At 33.9% G+C, this 27,286-nt stretch overlaps 1 protein-coding gene across 1 annotated transcript in view; it reads right to left on the bottom strand.

Moving 5' to 3' along the window:
* The window catches only part of DIAPH2 (diaphanous related formin 2), a gene marked incomplete at its 3' end in the record, with an annotated part of 109,548 nt that overhangs the window by 19,991 nt on the left and 62,271 nt on the right, over positions 1 to 27,286 (bottom strand). Inside the window, exons 21-24 of the mRNA XM_029085540.1 lie at positions 26,683 to 26,784; positions 21,128 to 21,367; positions 14,860 to 14,989; positions 2,357 to 2,481 (exon numbers count right to left, since the gene is read on the bottom strand). Of these exons, the coding sequence (XP_028941373.1) occupies positions 2,357 to 2,481; positions 14,860 to 14,989; positions 21,128 to 21,367; positions 26,683 to 26,784 (597 nt within the window). The remainder of the gene's footprint in view (positions 1 to 2,356; positions 2,482 to 14,859; positions 14,990 to 21,127; positions 21,368 to 26,682; positions 26,785 to 27,286) is intronic.

Raw genomic sequence — 27,286 nt, 5'->3', positions numbered from 1 at the left:
CAGGAATGGGAAAAAGTAACCATGCCTTTAATTATGGTCTAATTCCTGCATCCTAAAACCCGCTACTGAGAGATGATTTATGTTCAGACACGTCTCAAATCTTCTGAAACACTCAAGCAGATAGAGAGATGTTCAGCCTCAAATTCTTTAACTTTCTAATCTCAGTATGCATTAACAACAACAATTCTTCAACAACCTGACAGAAACAAAAGAAATATATACTGAAGGCTACGATGTCATTCCCCACCCTCCCTTATTTTTTCAATCTAAAAAACAAATACAGAGTGTAGAAAATTTAAAAATATTCGATGATAAGCAGAAACAAATTTGATCACCTGACATAACTGGAGATGACTTTCTAAAAAAGAAAAATGCCTTTTATCAGGTCATCTATTAATTATGAAAACATAAATCCATAGGCAGAATCAGTTCATTTCTTACAGACTTATCTATTTTGTCAAGTCACCAAATTCACTACTATGATAAAAGCTGTCAGACATCTACAGTTCAGGGAGCCTATTTTAATTACCAGGAATTAGTAATCTAGCCGTGACATCAATGTACGTGCATTGAAGCAAGGCTGCCCAGGAAACTTTCAACAATTAATTTTCAAAAATTTCATAGGCTCTTCATATTTTTGTTAATTCAAAAAGCATTAGGACATTTATATATTTTTTTTTAAAAACTTTCTTGCATTGTCAGGCAATCTTTTTTCTTCAAGAAATTCAAGTGTTAAAGTGCAGAAGAGAAAAAGGTAAATATTACCTACTTGCCTCTTTTTTCTCCCCAAATCACTTGAGTCACGTAAATCACTTCTATAAGTACATCAAATACATAGTTAGCAAAACAACAAATGGTAAAGCATTTACTCAACACAACTGAAAAATAAGGCATATAACCTGTAAAACAGAGCTGTCAAGTTTAAGGAGAAAACACGGTTGCAAGAGGTGCATTTCGATAAGTTGGTTTCATTTATGAGCAAAAGTGGGGCTTACTTGACAGCATTCAGCCTACGCACATCATGACAAGGCAAAGGACAATTACAAGGCAATATTATAAGATTTTCTTATGTGAACGTATCTTGGGAAAATAAGTTTGGGTTTTTTTTAAATAGCAGAACTGATAAATGTGGTTATTATCAAGCCTCCTAACCTTGCGAATGAGACAAGGTGGAAGAGAATATGTAAGTAACAAGAAACAATTTTCCATTTAGTTGTGAGTTGTCTCCCTTAAGCTACTTTTCTGCAGTCTTGTCAGAAACTTAAAATAAATCCATATAGAGAAGATATTTAATATCTTCTTGTGAATTTCTGTCACTTAATCCATTCAGATGATTAATCCCGCTAAAACTTAGTTTCCAAATATACAGTAGTTAGGAGAACCTCTTCATTACATCCACCTACTAAATGAGATGAGCAACTACAAATGGCTCTAGACATCAATCCCTTATTTTAAAAAAAAACTTTGAAAAACCCACAAAACCATGACTTCTGTCTGGTTGCAGTAAGAAAGAACAGATGTCACATGAACTATCTGAGATTCTATAAATGCACAAAATGCCTTGGACTTGGGCATGTACCTTACACCAAATACTTCCATGCATACAGAAATGTGCTTTGTGCAAAATAAAAACCTGCAAATTTATTTTAAGAAAAAGAGGACTTTTCCTTAAGTGTTTCTCACTCTCAGTTTTGTGAGCTTCTTGCATCTACAGTATGCTTATACTGCTGAGTAAAAGTAAAGCTGGATATATGAAAATTTTGGAAAGAAAATGGACTAGACAGACATAATTTGGTATTCTCCCACAGATTTTACTTAAGAGTGCTTAAAGAATCTATGGTCTCTATTCCCTACAGAAATAAAAGGACAAATCACTCTTCAGTACAAACAAATGTAAATATTTTTCTCTAAAATGATCTGTTAAAAAACAAACAAACACAGAAGCCATTAACAAAATTAATACTCTCCCCTTCAAAAAACAACATATCTGAAGCTGAAATAATAAATACTCTCAACTCTACTGCTGATAGTTTTCTAGACTGAAATGACTCAACAATTATCACTAAATACTGTCCCTTAAGGCAGAAAACCCCATGCTACTATCCTTATGAGCAGTCATTATGAGTACTTCCTTCCAGAAAGCTATCTGGTTTCCCCCTTGGAAGTCTGATTATAAACGCTTTAAGTTACACTCAGTTACATGTTTTCTCACATTCAGCATGTTCTGTTATGCTTTTCTCTGCTCTAGAATAAAAGCATGGAAGAAGAGACTTTAAACTTATTTTCAAGAGCTATAAATACTTAACCAGATGATCAGAACATTCAGATCACTAACGAAGACATGTAAAAAGGATATGCTCATCTTTTCTACAAACTTGTCATGGTCATCTTGTGTTTTAGGGAAATTCTTAATGTCATTTTCTAGGCGCTGGATCTGATGGTTCATTGAATCAAGGTTGCTCTTCAGAGTCTGGGCTGAAACTAAGAAAAAAAAATGACAATGAGTAAAAAGCTTCCAGAAAGGGTATCAGAAGGGGAAAAAAACAATGTCAGTATAAATAGTCTTAAGGAGAATGATTCCATTAAGTAGATTCACATTTTTCTGAATTACTGCTCATTAAAATTCTAATCTTCATAAAAATTAAGTGAAAATATCTAATATAATATACCAAATCATCATATTTAATGTCGAAATGTCACCACTTAACTCTACCATTAGTACAAATTATTCAATTTCTATTTAAATTTATTGGTAAAAATTCTAATATTTCATTCTTTTAAATCTAATTCAAAGATTAAAAAGTAACTAGAGTTCAAAGAGATTTTACCTTATTAATGTATGTACTTGGTTAAATGAATGGTCTTATTAATGCACGTACTCGGTTACAGAAATTATTTAAGGAACAGACATGGATAAAAGATCAAATATTTTTCTTTTATTGAAACTATGCTGAGTTCTGGAAACCAATATGTGTGAACATCAAAGGTAGATTTTAATAATAAAAGCTACTGATAACTGAAAAGTAGGACTCCCATTACAGCACCAAAAAAGAGGCTACTCTAAAGAAACACTATATCTATTCTAATGTAAACCACTATTCCTGTAATTTGCATTAAACAACCACTAATTGACACATCATTAGGGAAATCTCCACTGGAAATCATGACAACATAATTTTGAAGGTGAGGCAATACCATACCACAAAGAAATTCCAGAACTAGATGAAAAGTGACAGTCTCTGCAGAGAAGCCCCTGGTCAAATTGCAATATTAAAACAAACTGAACCCATAATACTGAGTTTTATGACATAATCTATCAAGTCCACTTATCATTCTCAATTAAATCATAGACAGTAGTTTGACAAACACTTCCTCTCAGTTTAAAGATGAATTTTGGAACCAAATTCTATCTTCTGTTGTTTGTCTCCTCTTGCAGTTTACAAATACAAACTCTGAAGAACAAGTAGATCATCTCAACACCACCTTCCCCCAAAGAGTACTGTAACATTTGCATTGTTTCATGTCCTTCCTCTAAATTGAGTAGAGGATATTTCAAATATACCCTGTTTCAGAGGCGATTTATACACTACAAACTACTTAATCGTTAGTGACAGTGCATCTAATCCTGGTCAGTTCTTAAAAAGACAGTGCCTAAGACAACTTTTGATATGTGGAATCAGAGGTGAGAACATCCATCTACTCTTCAGTAATTGGCCAAGTCAATGCTCTTTATAGCCTGCAGGAAGCTGCTCTACAGAGCTAACACTGCAGAGCTGCATCCCAGCTAACCCAAGGATTCTTTGTGTTGTCAAGATGAACCCCTTTTTTTTAAAGGGGTTTCTAGTTTGTTTGTTTTGGTTTGTTTTTGATGGTAAGCTATCTGTCTAAAAGGTGCATAGGGTGGTTTTTTTGTTTTTAAAAAAGAACAGTTTATTTTCCTATTTACTTATAATTTAAGAATTTGTGCTGTGACTATGTGACATTAAAAAAAGCAGCAGAAATTCAACTCAAGATGGCTTGAGAAACAATATATAGGAAATAAAAACCTTGTAAATAAGGAACCTCTTCCCAGAACAGAATTAATATGATCTTCCTTGAAAGTAAGGATTCATATCAGCCATAACACCACTGATTTAACTTTTCATGAGCACATTCAAACACATAAGGCACCAATACAGCTGTATTTACCACACAGATAATCTTCATTTTATTTGCCATTTTATACTGGGTACCAAAGGAATTACTAGTCATGTAATCTTAAAATTATAGTGAAACAGCTTTTTAAGCTTAACTGAACTGTGGAGGGAAACCAAGTAAATCTATACTGACCACAGCATCCTTGTAGCTATTAACTTAACATCTGAGAGTTAACCTTAAAATCAACCACTAAAGTAGTCTGAATAATAAAGATTATCAAAGCTTTTAGATTATGGTTGCATTGTTCAATTGTCAGAAAAGGAGCACACATTTTTGCTTGAACTGAAGAACCTGAATTACAAGAATATTTTTACAGGCTGTTAGGTAGTTGGATAGGGAGACAAACAGCATTGAAATAAAACGATACATCTGAAAAATAAATTAGGAGGATGCAAATGGTAATTCTGCTGGTAGAAAGAATAGCAGCTGGTAAGTAAATAGGCAACATAACAGATAAAGTTTAACTGTTTTCAGCAATTTGAAAATATTTAAATGCATCACTGCTCAGCAAGAGCGGTAGCTTATTTCCGTCTGAAATTTAAAAGTGCAAAGAAATTCAGTAAGCAATGACAAATAAGGAGTCTTAGCATCTGTGATTAAAATGGAAGAAAAGCATTTTCAGTAACTCTTTTATATAAAACTAAGTTCAGAAAACAGTTTAGATTAGGTGCATGCTGACTTTGAAAGTATGAAGGAACTCTATCCAAGCAAGAAGGCTGCATTCAAAAGCTGTGCTTCACATAACTAATTTCTACATTCACACTGAATTATCAAAAAGCATTGTAGAATATTCATTTTCATTTTTGTGCCTAGCCCAGGCAAATGTACAAGTTTATGTTCAAACAATATATGAAGCTCTTGTTCTGCAAGACAAGCTTAAAAAGACCATGTAACAGGAAGCATATATATATATATAGACTATAATAAAGTATCTGTGTTTCCTCCCATAAAACTGTTTTATTAGAGATTTACTACTTCAGTAATGTGAAGAGGAGGCAACATGAATACTTTTACTCAGGGAAAATCATGTGAATTTCTTTAAAGTCTTGCAAGGTTTTAATTTATGAAAGCATAAACTCTACTTGCAATAAAATGCCATTTCTTTGAAACCATTCCATAAATGCACTTACTAAACAGACTGTATCTATCACTATACTCCTCAAAGCTGGTGACAAAGGCTTGTTCACCTTTAATTTGCCCATCATTCCACATGAAAATTAGGCACCCTAATAGAACAAGCCTAAAGATCTACATGAAAGGTAGCATTTGGTCTTCAGTGGCACACAAGCACTGTTCAAGAACCATGACTGGAGAAGCCTCTCTGTACCAGTAATTACAATGTTATTCCACTGAATGCTGCAGCAGGAGAAAGCAACCAACAAAATCCAGTACACAAATACCTGATTTCAATATGGGAGCATATCTTGCTACCAGCACCAGACAGAGCATCAGGCTGTGTGGACCACCAAGCACTTCGTACATCCTTATGCCTTAAGTCAGAAAACACATACACCCCCAAAACTATAAACGAACACATTTTCAAGGCCAGAGAGATAGAAAAAAGGCAGCAAGATTTCTCAGTCTGTACCAAACTGTAACAGATTGGTCCCTTATTCAACATTAAGGAAAGACTGGCTTTGTGGAGAGCTGCTGCAACTCTAAGATGGAAAGAAATACAGCATCTTTAACGTGTGTGCCTCAAACCACTATAATAAAAGGATTTATGAGACACAAAAAATTCAATACCAGAAATTACACATGTATGTTTCAGCTAATTAAAGCTTTATCATACAGAATTACTATTAACATATAGAATTAATATAAACAAGGTAAAATTGAAGTTATACATATTAATATATTGTCAGACTCTTTTTCATGTCAGTGGAAGACTATTATAATCACCTACATTTATAAATATTCTCTCTGCACAAATACTGTATGAAGCTCAGTTAATCACGTATCATTAAATCTATGACTGATTAAAAGATTATTTTGTATGTTATTATTTATTTATAGTAGAAATCCGTAGTCATTTAAGAGAAGGCACAATGTCATTTTGACATGAAAGGTCATAATTTTTTCTTCACTTTATTATTTTGCCTATATTAATTCCTGCTCTAAAAAAAAAAAAAACCCATCCACTTATTTTGGAGAAAGCAGTCACACAGACTGCACGCTAAGGAAGGCTTAGTGAATGTCTAGTAGACCACTTTGCTCCTAGAAAAATGCTACAAGCAGTTAATCTCATGTTAATGTCAAATGCCAGCTAGTTCCCACAGCCAAGCTAAGCATTTTATATTTACAGTAATACAGTAATAGTACCAAAGGACAGACTAATCCTTTCCAAAACAAGATTGCGTCAGACTAAGAGTCCTCCCCGTATAACAAGGGGTGAAACGATACATTTTGATTAGGTGCAGTGTCTCTTGCATAATAAATTCAAAAGGTCTCTGATCATGATGCGAAACAGGGATGGCCATGTTCTTATTTCATAAAAACTCTAGAGTGAGAGCCCGTGACAGAAATTACTTTAGTAAGCAAAGACAAGTCTATATGAAGCAAATTAACTAGTGGATTTGTAAGTCTAGACAGTATTTGTGCCGTAACTACATTCTGAGTACACTAATGATTAATTATTTCTTATTGCCTGAGGGCAGGTAGAAGTAGTCTTTCACAAAAGTCTGAAAAACTGTTTGAGGGGAAATGGGTGAGCAAGTATGTAATCTGCAGGAATTACAATAATTGATTACTCTATTCAGAGTAATAAATATAAACTTACCAAGTAAGTTTATATTTATTAAGAGAATAAATGTTACGTTGGAGTTCAGTGAACAGTGCTGCTGCAGCCTACTTGAGGATTCTGAGGACCACAGTATGCGTGCGCGCTTGCGTGTGTATCTCGGAGTGGGTCTGCATATGTGCGTGTACATATATATATGTACATCTACTGCAATAAGTATATCTCCCAGTTATACATACATACGTATATGTTTATATACGTATTTTTGTGTGACACACAAAACAACCCATACTTGAAGCTTCATGGCTCAAGAGCTTTCAGACTTGAAAGGAGTACAGCTCCCTTAACGTGTTATTTCTCAAGTAATTAATATGTCACTATTCATAACTAGAAGTCCTAACACAGCTATACTCTCTATAGGAGACAACCATGTTATTCCACTCTGCTATACAGATAAACCATTGTACTAACTAAGTAGGTAAATGCAGCACTAGAAGAATGACTCTGAAAAGCATGGTACAGATATGGTTTAGGTCATAATCCCTCCTAATACCAGGGTGGGAGGGAGAATGTAGATACCACATACATTATTTCCTTTAGCAGAAATCAGGTCTTCACCATATGCCAGTGTGACAGACCTAGAACAAACTTCAACAGCAAAAATAACTCTATAATGAAATATTTTTCTGAGGAAAGACACTGAACTTTATCATTAGAAGATCTGAAGAAGAAACTCAATGATCAGTCAAGACAGGTGGGATTAGACAAACTCTTAAGATTGCATCCAACCAAGCCTCCTACAAGCAAACACTCCTCCTGGGCAAACATCATGTGTCTTTAACATAACTTAGGCAGAAGTAAAGAAGAAGTACTGAAAAGTACATTCTCAGGCCAACAGCATCTAAATTTCAAAGCAGAACCGCAAATATAGCAAAAAAAGAATAAACTCAAAGGACGTGTTGGAAACGCTTAGGAGTGGAGGTTTAAACATGCTGCGATCAAAGGGAAAAACCTAGGGAGTATCCCAACTACTTAGGGCACATCACCATCCTCTTCTTCCAAAAAAGGTTAAGTTTTCTGACACTGACTATTTATTCTTAACATTCAATATATCATGCATAAGACACTTTTTTCCTCTAAATCTTCATATTTTTCCCTGAATCTTTTAAAGTTTAGGAAAAACACCAACTCTGCCCAAATGATAATGTTTTGTTTCTATATTATGACTACTTACTGTAAATGAAAACATGTAATTTGAAAAAGCTTTAAAATAGAATTTTTAGCAGATACTTTTCACACAGATTTGCATTTGTACTTCTAATTTGCATGCTAAGATTTCATTCACAAGCAGGGTCTCTGCATTTTAGTTGCCTTATCGCAACATTGATATCGACTGGTGAAGGAAGGCAATGGCAGAGCTATGCTTTGTAATTTCAGACTTTACAGTAAAATCACTATCTTAGTTGACAAAAGATAAAACAACTGTGCACTGATGCTCCTGTTCTGTCCTCATGCAAGTAGAGGTGAACTACAATTTTAATGTAAGAACATCTTGTAACAAGTCCAGCCCAAAGTAGCTCTTGGCTTTAGAGTTTAATGAGTTTCAGTCTAAGACACTAATTATCCTTCCATCCAAGATTACGTTTAATGAGGCTCATATGTGCAGAAACTCTAGATTGCAATGCTGTTCTCCATCTATAGAGAGAAAGGAAGGAGAGGGGGAGGCAGGGGGAGAACCACAAAACAAAAAACCTCAACCATTGCCTGTTAGGCCTAAAATCAGAAATGTCATGAGCAGCATGTCTTCTCTTCTCTGGAGCTGAGGAAATTACAAGCAGTGCTCATAATCCTGAAACACTCAATGTACCCATAGAAAAAGAGAAATTTCTGTGGGTAGCTTATGTTTAATATTAATCTATGTAACATAACTGCACTCTTGTTCAGGGAGTGAATCTGCTTGTCTCAGTTCCAGCAATTGCATGCCTATGTACATGTTTTAAGAACAGAAGAGTAATTCTGATGCACATAACACAATTTAAGACATTAAGAATCAACTATAAATGGTAGTGCAATAAGAGCCCAAAATGCATTACCACTATCACTATCGACATGAGTCAGTTGTTAAAACTCCTTTCCAAAGCACAGCACAAAGTCATTGATCTCCTAAGTGATATATTGGAACATGAATCTCTTCCTTTCCTTGGACAGGTCACATTATACAACTCACTACTGACTCAAAATTGTTTTCTTCTTAAGGTCAAATTAATTGGCAGCATTGCTTGGTTTGTATATCAAACTGATACACACGTGCTCCAATTCATTGTGTAGCAGCTATGGCACATTATAATCAGTGGTACACATGTGCAAAAATTGCAGAAAGTAAGGAAGACAAAGAAAGAACAGCAGCAAAGCTCTTGTACCACAATCTATCTGTTGTTACTAAAAACTCACTAGAGGTGGTGTTGAGCAACTCCACACAACAGACCTCCCTTCAGGCTCTCAACTTGTAGGAGTTTGGTCTTCCCAATTAACTCAAGTGCAAGCCATGCTTCCAGAGGTGTAACAACTTTTCTTACACCAATGAAAGTGCAAATTCAAGAACAGATAAGTAAGGAAAAAAAATTAAAAGGGGGGGTGGGAAAAAGTAGGTGCTGTTTTGTAGCTTTCACCTCTCTCTGGAGGCTGGAATTAAGAAATTCTAAATGGATGACAATTTGAGAAGCCATTTAAAGCAGTCTTCAAATCTGAATGGTTTAACTACAGCCAGAAATTCTTAAACGCTTTAATTTCTTTAACAAGCAACAGCCCATGAGAGTCATTTGAACTATTCTTTAATTTTGCCCTTGATATTTACACTTCAGGAAGAGAAAAGGATCCTTAAAATGCATGCCATACAGAATAGCTTTATTGAATGTAGAATCCAAATTGTAGCTTCAAGATGTAGCTTCAGAATTCAGAACTACCACGATTTTGCACACCATTTATTACACATTAGAGGACAGCAACTAAATAAATCCTCTAAATCTCCGCAGACTGGGAAAATTTACTAAGCAATTTTGCAGAGTGTAAGCCAGTTCAGAATCCTACTGAATCTCCAACAAGATCTCAACATAAAAACTATCTGTGAAGTTTTTGCTTCCCTGTCTTCCTCACTGACGCTTATCAATGAAGGAGAACATATCTGTTGAGAAACTTTTAATGAGATGATGCATAAGCTACCATCCATATGGCAATGCTACATGCAAATACAGGAGTGTCACTAGAGAAAAAAGTGTTCTAGTATTTGATGTACCTAACTATGTGTTTACTACATTCAGAAAAACACACAAAGTTTCTGACATTTCAATATTGCAGTTTATGTGAATAAAAAGCATGACAGAAGTCATTATACAGTGCAAGATTTACTTTTGATTATGATGCAAAATGCCAACTTCAGATTCTATTATGGAGAGAAAAATCACAGATGCAGGCATTAAATTCCCCACACCAGAAGGCATTGTCTATTTTATATCCACTGATGTACCAGATTGGGCAAAATCTGTTTCAGTAATTTAAACTGCACAAGGTGGAAAATACTGCAGATCTCCTTGTAAAAACACAGTTTCTTCTACTGCAACAAACTATAAAACTTTTGTTTGACAGAGAAATGACTACTACTTATGAGTATGTTTAAAATTGCTATACTTTAAAGCAACAATGCCACAGAATGTCTTAAAATATTTCCCCTATTCTAAAATTATGGCATTAAATCACAGTGAAGTACCTGTACAGAATTTAAAAGTTAATATTTTCTTACAGTATTTTAATAATATATTAGCTACATGCATATTTGCATTCTACAGTGCTTCTGATCGCTAATGTCCTTTCCAGAGAGATGCCTCAACCATCAGAACCATATGCTTGCAAATTAAAGAAATATTTTTTGTGTCAATTGAGTGAGAAATCTGTGCTGCTGTTATTAGAACTTTCTAGTCTACTACACAGACATAATTCACTTCCTCCAAGGCATCTTTCGCTCAGTTTTACTCAGAACGCTCTGTGTTTCTTTTAACGATGCTTTAAAAGAATTCTTAAGTGGTATACATTTATCTGAGGCACAGAATTCTGTATGTTAAGCACTAGAAAAATCCCTCACTCTATCTGAAAGAGACTTTATTATCTATACTGCAATCACCATTAAGATCAGCCCTTTGCTTGGAGTTTAGCTGTTCTTGGGAGTCCTACATAACTGCTCAGCTAACCCCACAATCTATACTCCAACTACACATACGAGCTATCACTCACTTCATCTTGCCCAACATGTCAGGAGAACACACAGAATGGCCAATGGCCAAGTAAAGACAACAGCATTCTATACCCACCTGTTTCTGAAGCAAACTTCAGTGGGACAACACAAGCTCACAGAACTTCCTATGACACTACACAGCCTAATAACTCCCACTCTTGGCAGACAGAGCAAGCAAGTAACCTAAGTATGTCAAGAACTGCTAAACGTAGAAGGAGCTAGATACAAGGTTCAAATACATGGTTATGTTTTATTTTAAATACAGGCAAGATCTTTAAACCATGAACTATGACTTATAACTATTGCTCTTTTAAAATCTGAAATTAAGTTGCTCTTATAAAACATAAGGGTAATGTTCCTCCTCTTAATTTTACATATTATTTATTTCTTTTTATGGTTTCTGGGAGCCTTGACAATCAGAGGCGTTTCAAGTTTCAAAATAAGTGTCTTTTCTAAGGAATTCCAAATTTTACTGTTAATAATACAATTTTGCCTAGAAATTTCAAACTTGTTATCTGACTTTAGTAAGGTAACTTTTGTTTTTGCTTTGAAGTTTTTGTTTGACTGAACCTGCAGAAAGAGATGAGAATCTGTCAGGCATTCAATAAAATCACAGATTATAAGACAGTAAGAGCAAATACCATGGAAAACAGCATCTGGAGTAACAAGTAAAATGAACAAGATAGAAATATGAATAAAGGCTTTGCACAGTTTCAGCTGTAGGGGAATAAGAGGAAAACACTGCAGACTCTCTCAAGATAAGTGAATATCACTTCCATTAAATAATCCAGTTTGTCAATCTTGTGATTTTTTTAATTGGTTTTCCTTCCATACAGTCTGTTTCAAGTAAAAACAAAAGCTTTTACAATAATCAATTTGTCCTTTGTTTATACTTTCCCGAATAAAACTGTTTCCTAATTTATTTTTGCTTTTCATAAGCCTCTAGGTTGATTTTTCATCTTTAAAAAGATCAAACATTTTATTATACCTAATATCAGATTATTGAAGATTTTGGTACATGCATGGGCAGTTCATCTAATCCCATTGACCTTTTCATATTAAAATCCAGTTTTATGCTTTATCTGCTATATGTTAAAAAAAGAATCATACATCCATTGTTCAGATACTGGTTCTTTATTCTTATATGAAAGTTAAAGCAAAAATAAGACTTTTTTTTATTTTCATGGAACTGAGAAAATGCACCCAAATTTTTTTAAAAAGTTGCATGTGACAAGTCTTGTATGTGGAATTTTATGTATAATTCAAACTATTACGCTGCCTTCTGCCTAAAAAGTAATAAGCATACATCTCAAAAAAAAAAAAATCAGACTGTCACCTCTTTTGCTCAGATTTCCTTATTTAAAATTGACAGAGATAGTATTTGCTGGTAGATTTCCTTACAGTTTATGTATAACTAAGTGATGTCTATGATATGATATATCTGTAGCCAATTTATTCCAAAAGAAGCCTCCTAGGGGAAAAATAAACATAACTGTCCATCCTTGAAACCACTGGTTTACAAGGAAGTGAAAATATTCTCTTCCACACAAATTATGTTAACAACCCACACAGAAAAAATGACCACACATGACAGAGCAGATGAGCATTACAATTAAACAAAAACCAAAACGTATCACGAAGAACAGTTGAAGCAAGTTGCACAAATCATTTATTCTGCCAAAAATCTGCTTTGTTACAGCAAGCAAAGAAGGACTGAAGGGAAGTTTTGGACATTAAAAACAAGCAGTCATTTATGCTTCTGATAAGAAATCAGCACTGTTTATAAAAAAATGTAACAAGCTTTTGTCTTACAGGTTGAAACAAATTTGACTGCAATAAAACCTTTTTCATATATATTCTAAGCATCACGATTATTAGTGACTTTGCTCCCATTAATATGTTTTCCTTCTTTTGGATGCTACAGCTTAACTAAACTTTACTAACTCTTTTGGTTTAATTCCTCAAGTCAACTTACAGAACATCAGAGTCTTTGAATCAAACTATAAAGATCTCAAAGCCACAAGGTCAGTGTTTCCACGGGAGAAAATTAGTAAAAGATTATCAAATGTGCCTGGTAAACCATAAGGCTTTGTAATGAATTTAACAAGAGAAGAAGAAGAAAAAAAAAAATCAGTTTGAGAAAGTTATCTGACTCCACATCAGAAGCTGTGAACAAACCATACTGACAGTCAATAGAAAAATTATCAGTAGGTGTAAAAATCCTTCGTGCAATATCCATAGTAGTGCTCAGATATAAGTAGCAAGCTGTATGCTGTTTAAGAATACACCCTTTTATTTATTTTTATATATATATATATATGCATGTATACATATATAGTACATTCAAGATGTGAATGTACAAGTTCTCTCTTCAGTCTCTATACTGCCTTAAAACGCAATAACATCCTCAATCCAATACAGACAGATCAGTTCCATTTTGTCAACAGGCATTCATGTCAACCAAGTATTCATCAGCAAAGAGGAAAGTAAGGCATGGAGACACTCAATCAATACAAATAAAATTTAGCCGGTATGCAGGGAAGAAAACAAACAAACAAAACCAACCATGGAAAGGTACTTGCAAAGTTTGAAAAAGAGCAAAAAAAATTGTATGACAATCACATAAATCTCTGAATAAGCCAGAGATGAGACAAGAGCACAGTTGATTGTTGAACTGTTCCCTAAGTCCCTAGGGAAAGTGTACTTACTCTCAACAGCTCTTGATTGTAAATTACAAGGTTTTGCAAAAACACAATTAAAAAAAAAAAAAAAAAAAAAAAAAAAAAAAAAAAAAAAAAGATGTAACAGCTAACCACTACACTGAAGAGAGACTGCTAACACAAAAGGAGGAGATTCGCAGGAGAAAACCTGGGTAGAGCTAGTGGAAACGTGTATCTAGCTTCTTTTCCTCTCTCCTTCCCTTCATACGCTTGTGCTGCCCCAAGTATTTATCTTCTGATGAATCAATAATGCCCAGTCAAAACAGAACAGTTTGCCTTATCTTCATCAACCACCGTCACAGAGCCTTGGCTTGCCACAGCTAAGCAACAAGGGCATCACACAGCACAGTGTGTCACACAGTACAGTGTATTTCATACATACAACAACAAATGAATGAAGTTTTCTATCAGATTCACTGGGCTGTACTGCTGACTAACTGAGAATAAAATCAGTACCAATCATTGATTGTACAGTACAATTGAACTATATATTCCATAGACAGTCTGGGACCATTAGCAAGTGTATTTGTTATTCAGGTGTTAAAATGTGAAACTGTGCATATACACATGCGTGCACCAGTGTTAGTGTTCACTCTCAAGCAACAAAACTTCAAAGGCTTAATGCTAAACTAAACATCTTTACAATGATTACACAACTTCCGACACGTGATTTTCTAAGTACTTCACTGAAATATGCTTTATTGTTTCCCCAACCTACTTCAGAATAAGAGAAGTTACTTTATTACTGTTTTTCCCCTCCTCACTTTTTCTCAGCTCAATAAATACTAGAAAAGCAAAATCCACATGGATTATCAATGCTTACAGGTTACATAATCTTACAATCTGAAATGAAATGTTGGAAGTATTTACTGTCAAAGTAAACAGCTATTATCTTAGGTGTTTATCTATTTGCTTACCTTTACTTGCACTCTCAACATGTTGCAATTCATCTGGAAATTTTAAGATGTCCCGGTAATTCTCCTCACAGATTTCTGCCAGAAAATGCAGTAGGGTTGTTTTCTGATCTGATGATTTAGTATCTCGGATCTAAAAAGTGAAAACAGAAGAAAACAAAAAGAAAAAAAAAAACAACACTTTTTTAGTAAAATGTTTAAATAAAGTGAATATTACAGATGTAAACTCATTAAAAAAAGTTACCTATACCAGTTGCCTGCAAATGAAACAATTATTTAAAAAATGAAATTTCTGCAATTCTTTATAATTTCAGACTACAAAGGAATCTATCCATATGTTGCATTTTTTAAAGAATTATTAATTACGCTTAGAACAAAACCTGAAGATAGTCATAAAGTTCTGAGATTTTAGCAACATCAGTTCAGAATGCTTGCTGTGATTAAAAAAAAAAAGCTGTGAACAGAGATTAAACAGAACAGAATTTAGTTCATTCCTCCAATGCCCCCCACTGCCAGATTTCTAAAAGAGTCCCTTTGAAACATTGCATAGCTGGAGAGCATGCTAAAAATTAGAATCATGCTTTTTTACCAGTCAAGTTAAAGAAACTCCTTGTTGCAAATCCACAAATTTTTACTGAAGCAAAATCTAAAGCATAGTGCTTTATCCTAAGGACTTTTAGACAAGTTCTAGACAGGCACATGAAATAAATGCACCCGTCCCTACTGGAATACAAAATGACAATAGAAGAGCAAAGATAATCCTAACTGCCAGTAAGGAAATTCAGTATGTCCAGTTTTATTTATGAAAAGCTGCATGAAAACTGTGCACAGTGCGAAGAAATATGTAATTGCATATTTTCACTATCGTCTCAACTTCAGAGGCAATTTTTAGTGATCTGAAGTAAACAAGTCTTCCTGAAGGTGGCAAAACCCTCTGTTCCCAATAACTTAAGTGCAGTAACTGCTAGAATCAGTTTATTATTTTTCAAAAACTAATTCTGAAATAATTGTTAAAACACAGGGCTAGCGGCAAATTCCCAAGTAAATATCGACACTTGTGGCTAAATCCCATGGCAGAGTGCATGTGCATATGCAAATGAATATCAAGAACTTAAGAGAATAAGAAAATGAATTTTAAGTTCAAATTTAGTTTCTCCATTTTTATGCAGACATAAAGAATGAATGTACGAGTTGATTGAAGATTTAGTGGAAGTAGAGACTGCCTCTTATTGACAATGGCAATAGAAACAGTAAGCGTATACAGGAGTTTGAGATGAGTGTACTTCACTTTTTATAGAGAATTAGAATTACAAGTATATCTGTAAAGATTTTTTTAACTGCATTTTACTAACTTGTCTAGTAAAGTTCTTATACAGAAGCTACAACATACACAACAAATGAAATTGAGGATTTAAGAAGAATACATAAATGTGTATGTAACATCTATTTGTTTTCTCATTCTCTAAATCACTAGAAGTTCTAATTCTATAATCCTCATGACAGGCTTGCCATCGATGTTCAATTTAATATAGACCTTTCAGCTTTAAGGATTACCCTGTTAAGAATAAATGAGTGCAGCTGAAAAACAGGCTTTTACAAATACAAGGTATTTAGGCAATTAAGAATGCAATTTAATTCATACCGATTCAGTGATTACAGACTAAACAATGCTCAGTAATGGTATGCAGTTAAGAGGTTTTAATGTGTTACGCACACAGAAGTTTTTCCAACTTGAAAAAAAAAAAATAAATGTAGATTTAGTAGCTAAACATCTGCATGGTAAAAAGAAATTGCATTTCAATTTGTCTGTGAACAAGAACTGCGGGATTTGCAGCCTTTGATCTCTCTGACATTGTCAAGTGGATAAAGCTTTTTTTTTCCCCTAAGTGGACAAAATTATTTTGTCTTCAGATTACAACTAAAACATGTTTTGTCACCAACAGTAACATCGTATTAACAAGAGTTATTAGCACCTGCTGAGTTATTTGAAACCTGTAGTAAACAGTCATTCAGATTTTAAACAACTGTGTCAAATTGACTTCTTTGGCCCAATCAAGAAACGCTCATCCATATTTTCAATAGCTAAGGGACACGAGACACATTTAGCACTGATCTTCAGAATCAATATATACATACTTTAAAAATCAAGTTCTAAGCCTACTAATATAATGAGAAGGTAAAGAAGATAAGTGTTTGTTGAGCACAGTTTAGCAGATATTATTTAAATATAAAAATAGAAATGAGATAACTAGAATGATAGCAGCAGCATGGCTGCATCTTTACATTCTCTGTATTCACAGAGTATACTTGTATTCAGGGTCAATTTTTTTTCTCCTCTCTTTATTCTTAGGTACAATTTAACATTTTTTCTTAATGGAAAAAAACAATTACATGTATTTTGAATTAAAAGGCATTATTTTAAGAATGTGAAATTTGATTTTCTTATATCCATTTAAAGTGTCCTTTGTTTCAATTTATAACCCCTCTCTTTCTTTTGCTGTATACTTTGCTAAATAGCCTGGCTCCACCTTTGCAGTACCTTATTCAGTACTGGAAGGTGGCTGCAGGATCCCCCCTGAAAACCTCTGTTTCTCTGGACTGGACAAGCCCCGTCCCATCAGCCTTTCCTCAGTGATCCAGTCCATGATAGGCTTGGTGATCCTCCACCAAGTTCATCAACAAAAAAGACTTTCGTACAGAATATTGAACACCATGCTCTTCATGCAACCCAGCAAATTCTGAGTTAAGAGCAAAAAAGTAACTACCTGTGATCTCTTGATTACATCCCTCCCAGTAAAGCCCAGGACACCATCACCCTCCATTGCTGCTTGGGCATGCTACTGACTCATGTTTTTCCTCTAAGACTCCACCTTAGCAGTTTAAGCCTGTCCCAAGTGCAAGACTTTGCATGCAGCACATCACAATATCACCATGTTAAGTGCAAAATCAACTTTACAATGCTATTATTGCCCTTCAGCATAAAACTAAATTGTCCTTTTATAGGCAAGAGCTGTGGAAAAGGGCAACTTCAAGATAAAATATAAACTTAATATAAACAAAATACAGTTACGGCCTCTGTTACAGTGAAAGGTTAATAAACAGAAAATCAAGATAAATATCTAGTTTCTGATAAAAACCTACTATTTACAGAAAAAAGTCAGGCAGCTGATGTTTAGTCAATGTCTTTTTAACTAAAGAAATGTCTTATTTGGGTTCACACACTAAAAGCAAAACATGGAAGGGGGAGGAATCAATATTTTTCCCCCTTCTTTTCATTTCATGCACTTTTACTCAGTAATTTCACAGATGGTAATTGCAGCTAAGATTTACAGTAAATAGTGATTAGAAATTTTTTTCTTAAAATATCAAGGCTCTTAAATACAACTTAACAGACAATTTATTCAGAAATACATATTTCAATGAAGTATTCTATGGGTTCTAAATTCCAAGTGATACTATGGGTTTGTTATTATGGGAAAAATAACGTCCATTTCACAACCTTATTAAGAGTTCCAGACTCATGACTGTAGGTACGTATGGTCATAGGCCAGTGCAAAAGACATTCCCTTTGCAAAGGAAAAGGTGGACTGTATAAAGGGTTACATCTTTAGAAGTCACCAGAACTCCCTTGCTAATGACCAAAATATATATATATATTTCATAAAATATTAAAATAATTTAGTAATTTTTATGCTTTACAGGATTTATTCTATGTAAATAGGATTTATTCTATGATTCTATGATTCTATAATTTTATCAAACTGCAAAATAAAGACTTCCAAATTCCTCTAGAAAAGCTTGAAGACTGAAATACATTGCCTGGGAGAAGAAATAAAGACACTTGAAAAGTATTCAAAGACAACCTCTAATATGGTAACAATGCCTTCTCAAATTGCCACCATATACACAGACATACACAAAAATCTTTCAGTGGTCACATAGTCTTCAAAATTTAGTAGCATCCAGATGGCCCACAGAGCAAAAAACCACGTAAGGCACGTGACACTGGTAAACAGACTGCTGCCTTATTCTTGCTGTTACATGTCACTTATTTCTCTTACTGCCCTCTTCAGCCAAGAGATATAAATTGGTAATTTTAATTCACAGTAAGATTCCAGTAAACAGGACAATACACTCACCCTACCATGTTCACACATCCAGATGTTTTCATTCTCACAGGGAAGGCCATTTATCGACCAATCTTAAATTCTGAGACTGAATAATACAGTAAAGCTGGCAAGTGGCTGTAGACAGATACTAAATCAGGTGCTTATAAAAGATATCATCACCTGATGTAGTTTGTATTTTGTACTATTCCAAACACTTAACAAAAAAACCTGACAGATGGTACTCTTAATTAGTAACACAAAGTCAATAAAGCCATCTTCTTATTTTGGGTAGAAAATGGGAGGGCAGAGTTTGAAAGCTATTAAACAAGTGAACTAAATGGAATTACCAGTTGAAAATAACTAACACATAAAAAGAGTCATTATCCAAATATAAATTTGGATGCTTAACAGTAATAAAAAAAATCCATTGCAAATCCTATGTACTAACACCTCTTATTTACAAAATTAAACATCAATGGAATAGAAGGTTACTTCTCTAAATGCAATGCTAAAGCATAAGTACAGGTACAAAATCTTTTGAGAAAAAATAACTCTTGCAAAAGCACATCATTACACTAATCTAATTCAAATTAGAATGCCAAATACATAAAGCAATGAAAACTGAAGCTTTCAGTAGTAAAAAGTATCTTTTAACTTGAGTAATAAACAATCAATTTAAATTGCAAACAATGCACATGTCACACTGTCCAGAGAAACTTCTCTATATTTCCATTAAGTGACTTATTCTAAGTTTGGAACTTGTAAGTGATAATTCACAAGGTTTAAACGATATGTAGAGTTATTAAAGATACAACTTCATGTCTAGATTTTGGTAAGACCTTCTTTTTTTGCTGCAGCCACCATCACTGTTTTTGTGATTTTCTTTTTAGACATCACCTTATAACAAAATATATCTAAATTCAACAGCACAGTCAACAAGAACACTTCCCTTAGAAATATGTATCATCTTCAAAACAACAAAAAAAGTTAAAAAATAGATTTTGTTTCTGAGGGGAAAGTTGAATTAAATAGTCATAGATTTGTTTTTTTTATTTTTGTCTCAGTTATTTTAAATGGAATTTAGCTGTAAGCACAGACAGCTATGCTTCAGCAATTATTCAGTTCAATAGAGAACAATTTCCAGGGTAAGTCATCTACATTAGCTGTGTCAACATCTGTGAGATTTGCATTGACAGCAACTCATAAATCTATCACCTGGAGTGCAAGAATACCTTCTCAAATCTACACTATGCTAGAGTACCATTGATGCACAATCATCATTTCCCCTCCCCCTCATTAACAAGTAGTTTTCTACTTAAAACATTGATTTTCCTTTAGATTCCATCACTACCAAAAAGAAAACCCAGCACTAGATTTCTGAAAAGATATCTTTCAACCTAGCCTCTCTCTAAAAAAAACTATTAAAGAATTAAAGTATTTCTCAGGTGATGGTTTTTATTTTTATCTTTGTATTAAACTACAGCAAGCAGAGTTTTTCTCTATTGAAATATGGCAGATCAGATTTGCTGCATATTTGAAATATTATTTTTCCCCTTGAAAAATAAATCTCCTTGAGTTACAGAGCAGATTTTTTCATGGTACCCAAAAGAGAGACTTGAAACCTGTACCCTCTCTTCACACAAAAAAAAACGATTGAAAAATTCCTCTACAATATTTATGCTAACTTTTTGCTTTTTATCTTTTTACTAACATTGCATCCTTTTAACCCAGGGTAACAATGTCCACCTTCAATCCCAAATACTTATTTCTGTGACACTGCTTGAGGGATAGGTGAGTAGAAGATGGGAAGATGAGCAGCTAGAACTATTTAACATATTCAGAGCTATATGTATATTCTATTGACAATACAAGAGCTGAACAAATTCAGATCGAAAAAGCTGATCTACTTGTCTACTCCCAGGGACAGAAAGAGCCAGAACAGTCTTACAACTAAACAACTGCCTTAACTTGCCATTGCACTGAGAAAGGCAGTCATAGCAAGGGATCATCCTAGAAATGCTTACTCTGTATTTGTTTATCCATTATTAAAAAAGAGGTGCAGTCAATAAGCTACACTGAATGTTTTTCCCTGTTGAGGGTACTTTATCATGTGTTGTGAGTTTCATGAATTTGCACTTAAAAGTTTTATAGCTTCGTCTTACCTTGCAAAGAAAACTGATGTTAAAACCAAGAGATTGTGCGTTTCTGGAGCCAGAGTTCATGTAGTTTCCAAGGAACAGCACTAACTCTAAAAGCTTACTAAAGCTTTCGCTCTTCTTCAGCTCTTCACAAGCCATTGTAACTGCCATAATGTCAGGTTTGATGTTGTTCACATGCTCTTCAAACGTAAGCCTGAAAAGGATCCCATTGAGACGTGACCGCAACATTTTCACTGAACTCATCTACAAAATAAGAGACATTAAATCAGAATATAAAAAAACAAAAGCTTATTTATACAAAATAGCTTATATAAAAAAAAAAAACAATATTGCAATATTGGCCAGCAAGACTACAGTTTCTGTATGTTTTCATTGCCTATCTTCGTTTCTAGGAATCTGTACCTGCCCACAGGTATTCTTACCCTAATCATACTCTTTGCCTGAAAAAACTCAGTGAAGCAACATTTTGAAAAAAAAGAGTGCTTTGCGTTACCAAACTAATTAACTTTTCAGTTCCAAACTCACTGGCAGTCAATGCAAACTGCCAAAACCCTTCCTCCCAGCAAAGCCAACTGCACCAGTTAACAAGAAGTAAAGACCAGCCTGAAGGCACATGCTTCGTCACATCTCCAGTGAAGTTATCCTTGAAGTCTGATATTTACCGATTTCCTAAAACTAAGCTTCTCAGTTCTTCTTCCTCCAGAAATGGTACAACAATCTCTCAAGTGTGTGTGCTGATACCAGCCCAAACGCAAACAGCTATACTTCAGTCTGATTAAGCTAAAGAATTAAACTTCCCATTTTTAGACTCTCTTACTGAGCTGACGCACAGCTCTCAACTTGCTCTTGGTCCCTGGGAGAGCAATCGGGGAGAGAGAGAATGAATTCTTAGGGACCCTTGTGGAAAAACATGGGAATATCTAAGTGAGTTTGAGATACAGGAGATCAAGCTTCACTAGTCAGATATTTATAAAAAGCCAATTCACATTAGTGCTATTGTTCATGAAATATTTTCTGCCATTGTACTGATGTGAGCTGTTGATGGTGGTATTTACAGATGACATCACTGCTACATCTAAAAGGGTGGTTTATTTTTGCAGTTTTTAATTTAAGTGAAACCCAAACTGGTTTTTGTTCAGTTATTCTTTACACTTACAGCAAGTTATAATACTTCTTGTCTTTTTGCCCCTTTTAAGCAAATTTTGTAAAACTAATGCCCAAGACACTACCACTTTTATGTTTCAGACTCTTTGCAAAAGGTAGTATACAACAAATCCATTTCTGATATGATAAAAAGATGGGAGGTTGCAAAACACAGCATTTTAACATGGTAAATGGTAGAGATGCTGAAAAGTATCTACAATAGTGATTCATTAGTTTAAATCCACATGATCAATATCTTTAAGCTAACTACCAAAATATGTCCATGTCTTTCCTATTCTGCACAAGTCATCAGTAATATTTTCTCCTACTTAGCAGTGGATATTCACAAGAGATATTTAAATTGAAGAGAAACACATGTACTGAAAATTTTTAATCCACTTAAAAATTTTCATTTAAATGCAAGAATGATTACCTTCCAAATCTAACTCCTAATTTTAATTAGCAGAATACAGAAAGATTTCTCCCCCAATGTATTCACTATCAGTGGTGTTCCTGAAGCACTTTGTCCCCCTGAAAGAAAAGCTTTGTTATGTGACAAATCACAGATCTTGGCTATCAAAATAGAAAGATTTTTATGTGCTCACATCTCTGTTGCCCAAAGCTTTACCATGGCTCCTTGAGGAACCATGATTTCTCTATTGGTGTTATCTACCACAGACAGCTACCAGAAGCAGCAGTAATAACTTTCACAGGAAAGACTTGGGTGGCCTGAATAATGATGAATTCATACTAAAATGAACATAAATATGAAGGCACTCCAGATGGTTTCAAACAATTCACATGATCAGGCTGGAACAAGGAAAAGGAAAGGATCAGAAAAGAATAATTTCAGCATAACTTGCAGTCTTTTTTTATAGATCTCCATTGTCACAGATTCCTCTGTGAGCCTCTATAAGCCAACATCATGCAGAGTCTTGAAATATTATTCTTCTAATCATTCTGCATTTCAGAAATACCATACTGAAAACATCTGCCTTGAAAGGATCTACCTTCACTGAGCTGCAGTAGATGGAAATGAAAATTAATCACGTAATTTGCTTTAACTTTTGTAGAACAATCTCCAATTACTGATGTTATACAAAATGGCACAGAAGTTATCAAAAGCTTTAGCTCGTGAAAACAGAGTGCAACAAAACACGTATAAGCCACATAAAAGTGTGACTTAAACACTGGTGAAGAATAATCCTTTACAACACTTTTTTAATGCTTTGGAGCATCATGGAACACTGACCATTTATTTGTTTTGCAAGGTAGTTTCACTACCAAACCAGCAGTAAGTTTTAATTTCATTTGCTGATCTGAGTAATATTTAAAAAGTATCTCAACAATTTCAAAAGAGCTGTTTCAAGTGGGTTGTTTCCTTAAAATTCAAAATATTTTCATATACATTATGCTTTTTATGTATCAATAGAAGATGATCACAAATGCTATTTCCTCCTTTCCCACTCTGCCCCAGTTTCTCTTTCATATGCATGTTTCTAAATAAACATGTTCAATGGTTGATAAACATACTGAATTCAAACGAATCTTCTGAAAATAGGTAAGGTGCGAAGATTGTATTTACTTAGAAAAAAGACAAATTGTTTATTGTTCTATAAATTTAGTGCAAAAGGAATATAAGAAATAACACATTCAAATAGGTGCATGTAATAACAAGCATTAGCTTCCACCACAAACAGTTAAAGAAGCAAGATAATGGGTAGTTCCTTTCCAGCAAACAGTGAGCATTGGACTGTGTGTCATAATTTCCCCTTCTGGGGTTTCATAAAGGTCCTTGTCTGAATTTTCTACTTCATCAAGTTCTTTATTCTTTATTATCATCATTCAATTCTCAAGCCCTGTATTAAAACTAAGATCAAAGGTTATTGGAGAAAGAGGCAAAAAGGACAATTAAATTTGCCTCACTTCCTAAGGTAAAAAGCTAGCATTTCTATAATACAAATTTGTCAACTTACTCAGATAACTCGCTCAGGCTTTTACCTGTAATATATTAAACAGCTGCCTTTTTTTTCCTAGCAATATTCTAGAAAGATTAATTCTTCAACAGCTCTACAAATTACAATGAGGCAAAATAAGTGGCAAATAAATTCATATTAAATGATTGAATGACTCTAAACCAATGCATGTGGAATCAATTTGTCCAATTCTTGTATTCCAGTTTGGCTACCTCTCAGCAAGGACTGTTCAGGATAGCTAGTCCTGGTTACACAGCAAATCTGGTGGCAGAATCTGCAAGTCTCCACAGCTTCTCAGTGAAACTTATCCCCTCCTATTAACAACATAATTACTGATGAGCTAGCTCTTAACAGCTGAAGAAAGTTTTGCAGTCACTAGATAACAGCAACAAAATCCTCCCCCTTTTCCAGAACACACACCAGAAAGGGAATTTTTTGGTCAACTCCAGTCACTTGTTTCGTTGGTTCATCACAACTTGCACCATGTAACAGTGGTGTAATCTTTTTAAAAATGGTAATAAATACTCTTAACTCAACTTCAAAACTGACAGGTTGTGATAAAGTAGGTAAAGTTCTCCGAGTTTAAATACTACTAACACTGCAAAAGATTTTTTTCTTTAGCCTGTCCTCCGAGTTGACAGGAAATGGTTGATACTCACACTTTATAGCACAGATGAGACTTAAGCTTTCATAACATTTAAATTGTCCAACTGGCAACAAAATTGAAAGTAAGTATCCTTATTGAAGTCGCAGCTGTGCCCATAACATAAAAAAATTAACTCTTAAACACAAGTTTTATATTTAAAAATCAGAGAACATTCAGTCTAGCTTATTTAATGTTACATAACTGATTCAGTTAATCTATTTTTCTTGCTCTACATCAATATCAATGCAAACTTTTCTTTATATGAAGTTGCATTGCCTTTTTTGATCCCAGGATATAATGTCAGAAACAGTTCAAATAACTAATTTGAATATATAATTGATTTCAACATTTCATCTAAATTAAAAATCCAATTCTAATTTTCACTTACAGATCAGATGAATATTAAGTTAATCCATCTCTTCTAGTAAGTTAATCATTTACTACATATGTTTTTTCTACACAAATTTTAAACAATTTTTCCAACCTTTATTAAATTTGATGGCCACAGTTAACATCTCTTAATGATTAGCATACCTAAATTTACATAAAAATAAGGGTATAAATTTTAAAAATTATTTATCATAGTTTTTCTGTCATCTTCTATTTATAAACATATTCTTCTTACCATCAAGGTTAAGATTACTATTAATGCAAAACTCTAATTAATTCAACACATAGCAAAAAAGGACTCCAGTCAAGTAAGGAGCTTAAGTTCAGCTGCTTTTCTTTCACTTTAACGGACTGTTCAATTGAATTAAAATCAGAAACAAAACCAGCCTTCTAATAGTATCACTGAAGTTCGAGGTCTCCAAAAATAAGACAGAATCACTACTTATAAGGAAATGTAATATTTTTTTATTAAACCAGATGGTAAAGTTGAATAAGCAAACAAGCTTCAAGAAACTATTCCTCCATGAGACAAACATCACCATTTGGAGATGTTTGATTTTTTTTTCCAATTAATGTAACATTAAATAAGGTTAAATTATCTCTCAACTTTTTGTAGTCAGTCATTCCTCAAAAGAATGCATCAAAAGAAGTGGTTATGACTATATTAGTAATGTTGGAAAATAAGGATACTTTTATTACTTTTTCAATACAATCGAGTGAAAAAACAAGGCCCATTATTTTCTATCCAGTAGTAATCATGTGTGATTCCCAGGAATGTACAACAACCAACAGAGATTACACAGTTTCCCAAGTGACTTTCATTTATAGTTCTGTAACTTTCTGGGAAAGAAACCACCAACAGAGTCAGAATGAAACATTGCAAGACAGAAAAAAAACCAAACCAAAACATACTAATACATAAAAAGAATGAGGAAATAAGAATAAGGACTAGACCTAAAGGATAGACATCTGATAAGATAAAAAAAAAGTAAACTCTCCAACAGGGGCAAAAAACCAAGGCTATTCCTCTCAGTTCAAGTGGTTTTCAGATGTTTATCAGTAAAATATAAATTGACATGAATTCAGACTCTGGTAAAAGGTCTACTAAGAACACTTACTCTCTAGATATAATTAACGTGCACTACTTTTATATTGGCAACTTCATTAAATGCTTCTGTTTTACCACTACATCAAGACAAAGCAAAAGAACTATTCCTTCTAACCTGTGGTCTTCTGAATTGGAGGTAAATTAATCTTCCAAATATGATAACAAAAACCTTCTGCAAGTGCCATATCCTTAAGTTTTGTAGTATCTCAGTATTTTGCAAAAACACAAACCAAAATAATTTCAACCTAAAATCTTTCTTTTTAATCTACTGACAAAATAGAACACTAATACATACCACAACTCCAAATTGTTCTGGCTCAGCAAGATCATTATATTCATCCTTTAGTTCAGCTAAGGCATTGAGTTCTTTCTGCTCAGGAAGATTCTTCACTAGGTTCTAAAACAAACAAGGTATTATATTAAATTTGTTATATTAAAATAGTTCACTAGTTTAAACACAGTAGTTTAAGTGTTAAAAGAACACACTTGAAATACCACAACATGGAAATGCATGAGGAAATTATGGGAAGCTTATTTTATTTATGCAGTTTTAACATTATATAAACATCAAATCAAACCAGTAATTATTTAATAAGACATCAGCATCTCTGTTACAGTCTCTAATTTGAAGAATGCCTTTGCAGTATTAAGAAGTTAGACAAAACTCTTTGATACTGTCAGAGCCAGAAGTATTCTACTCTATCTACACTCTTTTTTTGCCATCATGAATGCATCTTGCTCATTAAATATTAATCACAAAATAACTGGTCTGTGTAAAGCAAGATATAATTACCTAAAAAAAAAAATCTTTAGACATTATTCAAAAATAACTGTGCACAAACATCACTTTAAAACACCTTACACAAAAAAAGAAGAGGGAAACATCTTAAAATTGTATA

Source organism: Antrostomus carolinensis, unplaced genomic scaffold (genome assembly GCF_000700745.2).
Source record: "Antrostomus carolinensis isolate BGI_N321 unplaced genomic scaffold, ASM70074v2 scaffold14786, whole genome shotgun sequence".
Classification (NCBI taxonomy): domain Eukaryota; kingdom Metazoa; phylum Chordata; class Aves; order Caprimulgiformes; family Caprimulgidae; genus Antrostomus; species Antrostomus carolinensis.
This window is presented reverse-complemented; position numbering and strand designations above follow the sequence as displayed.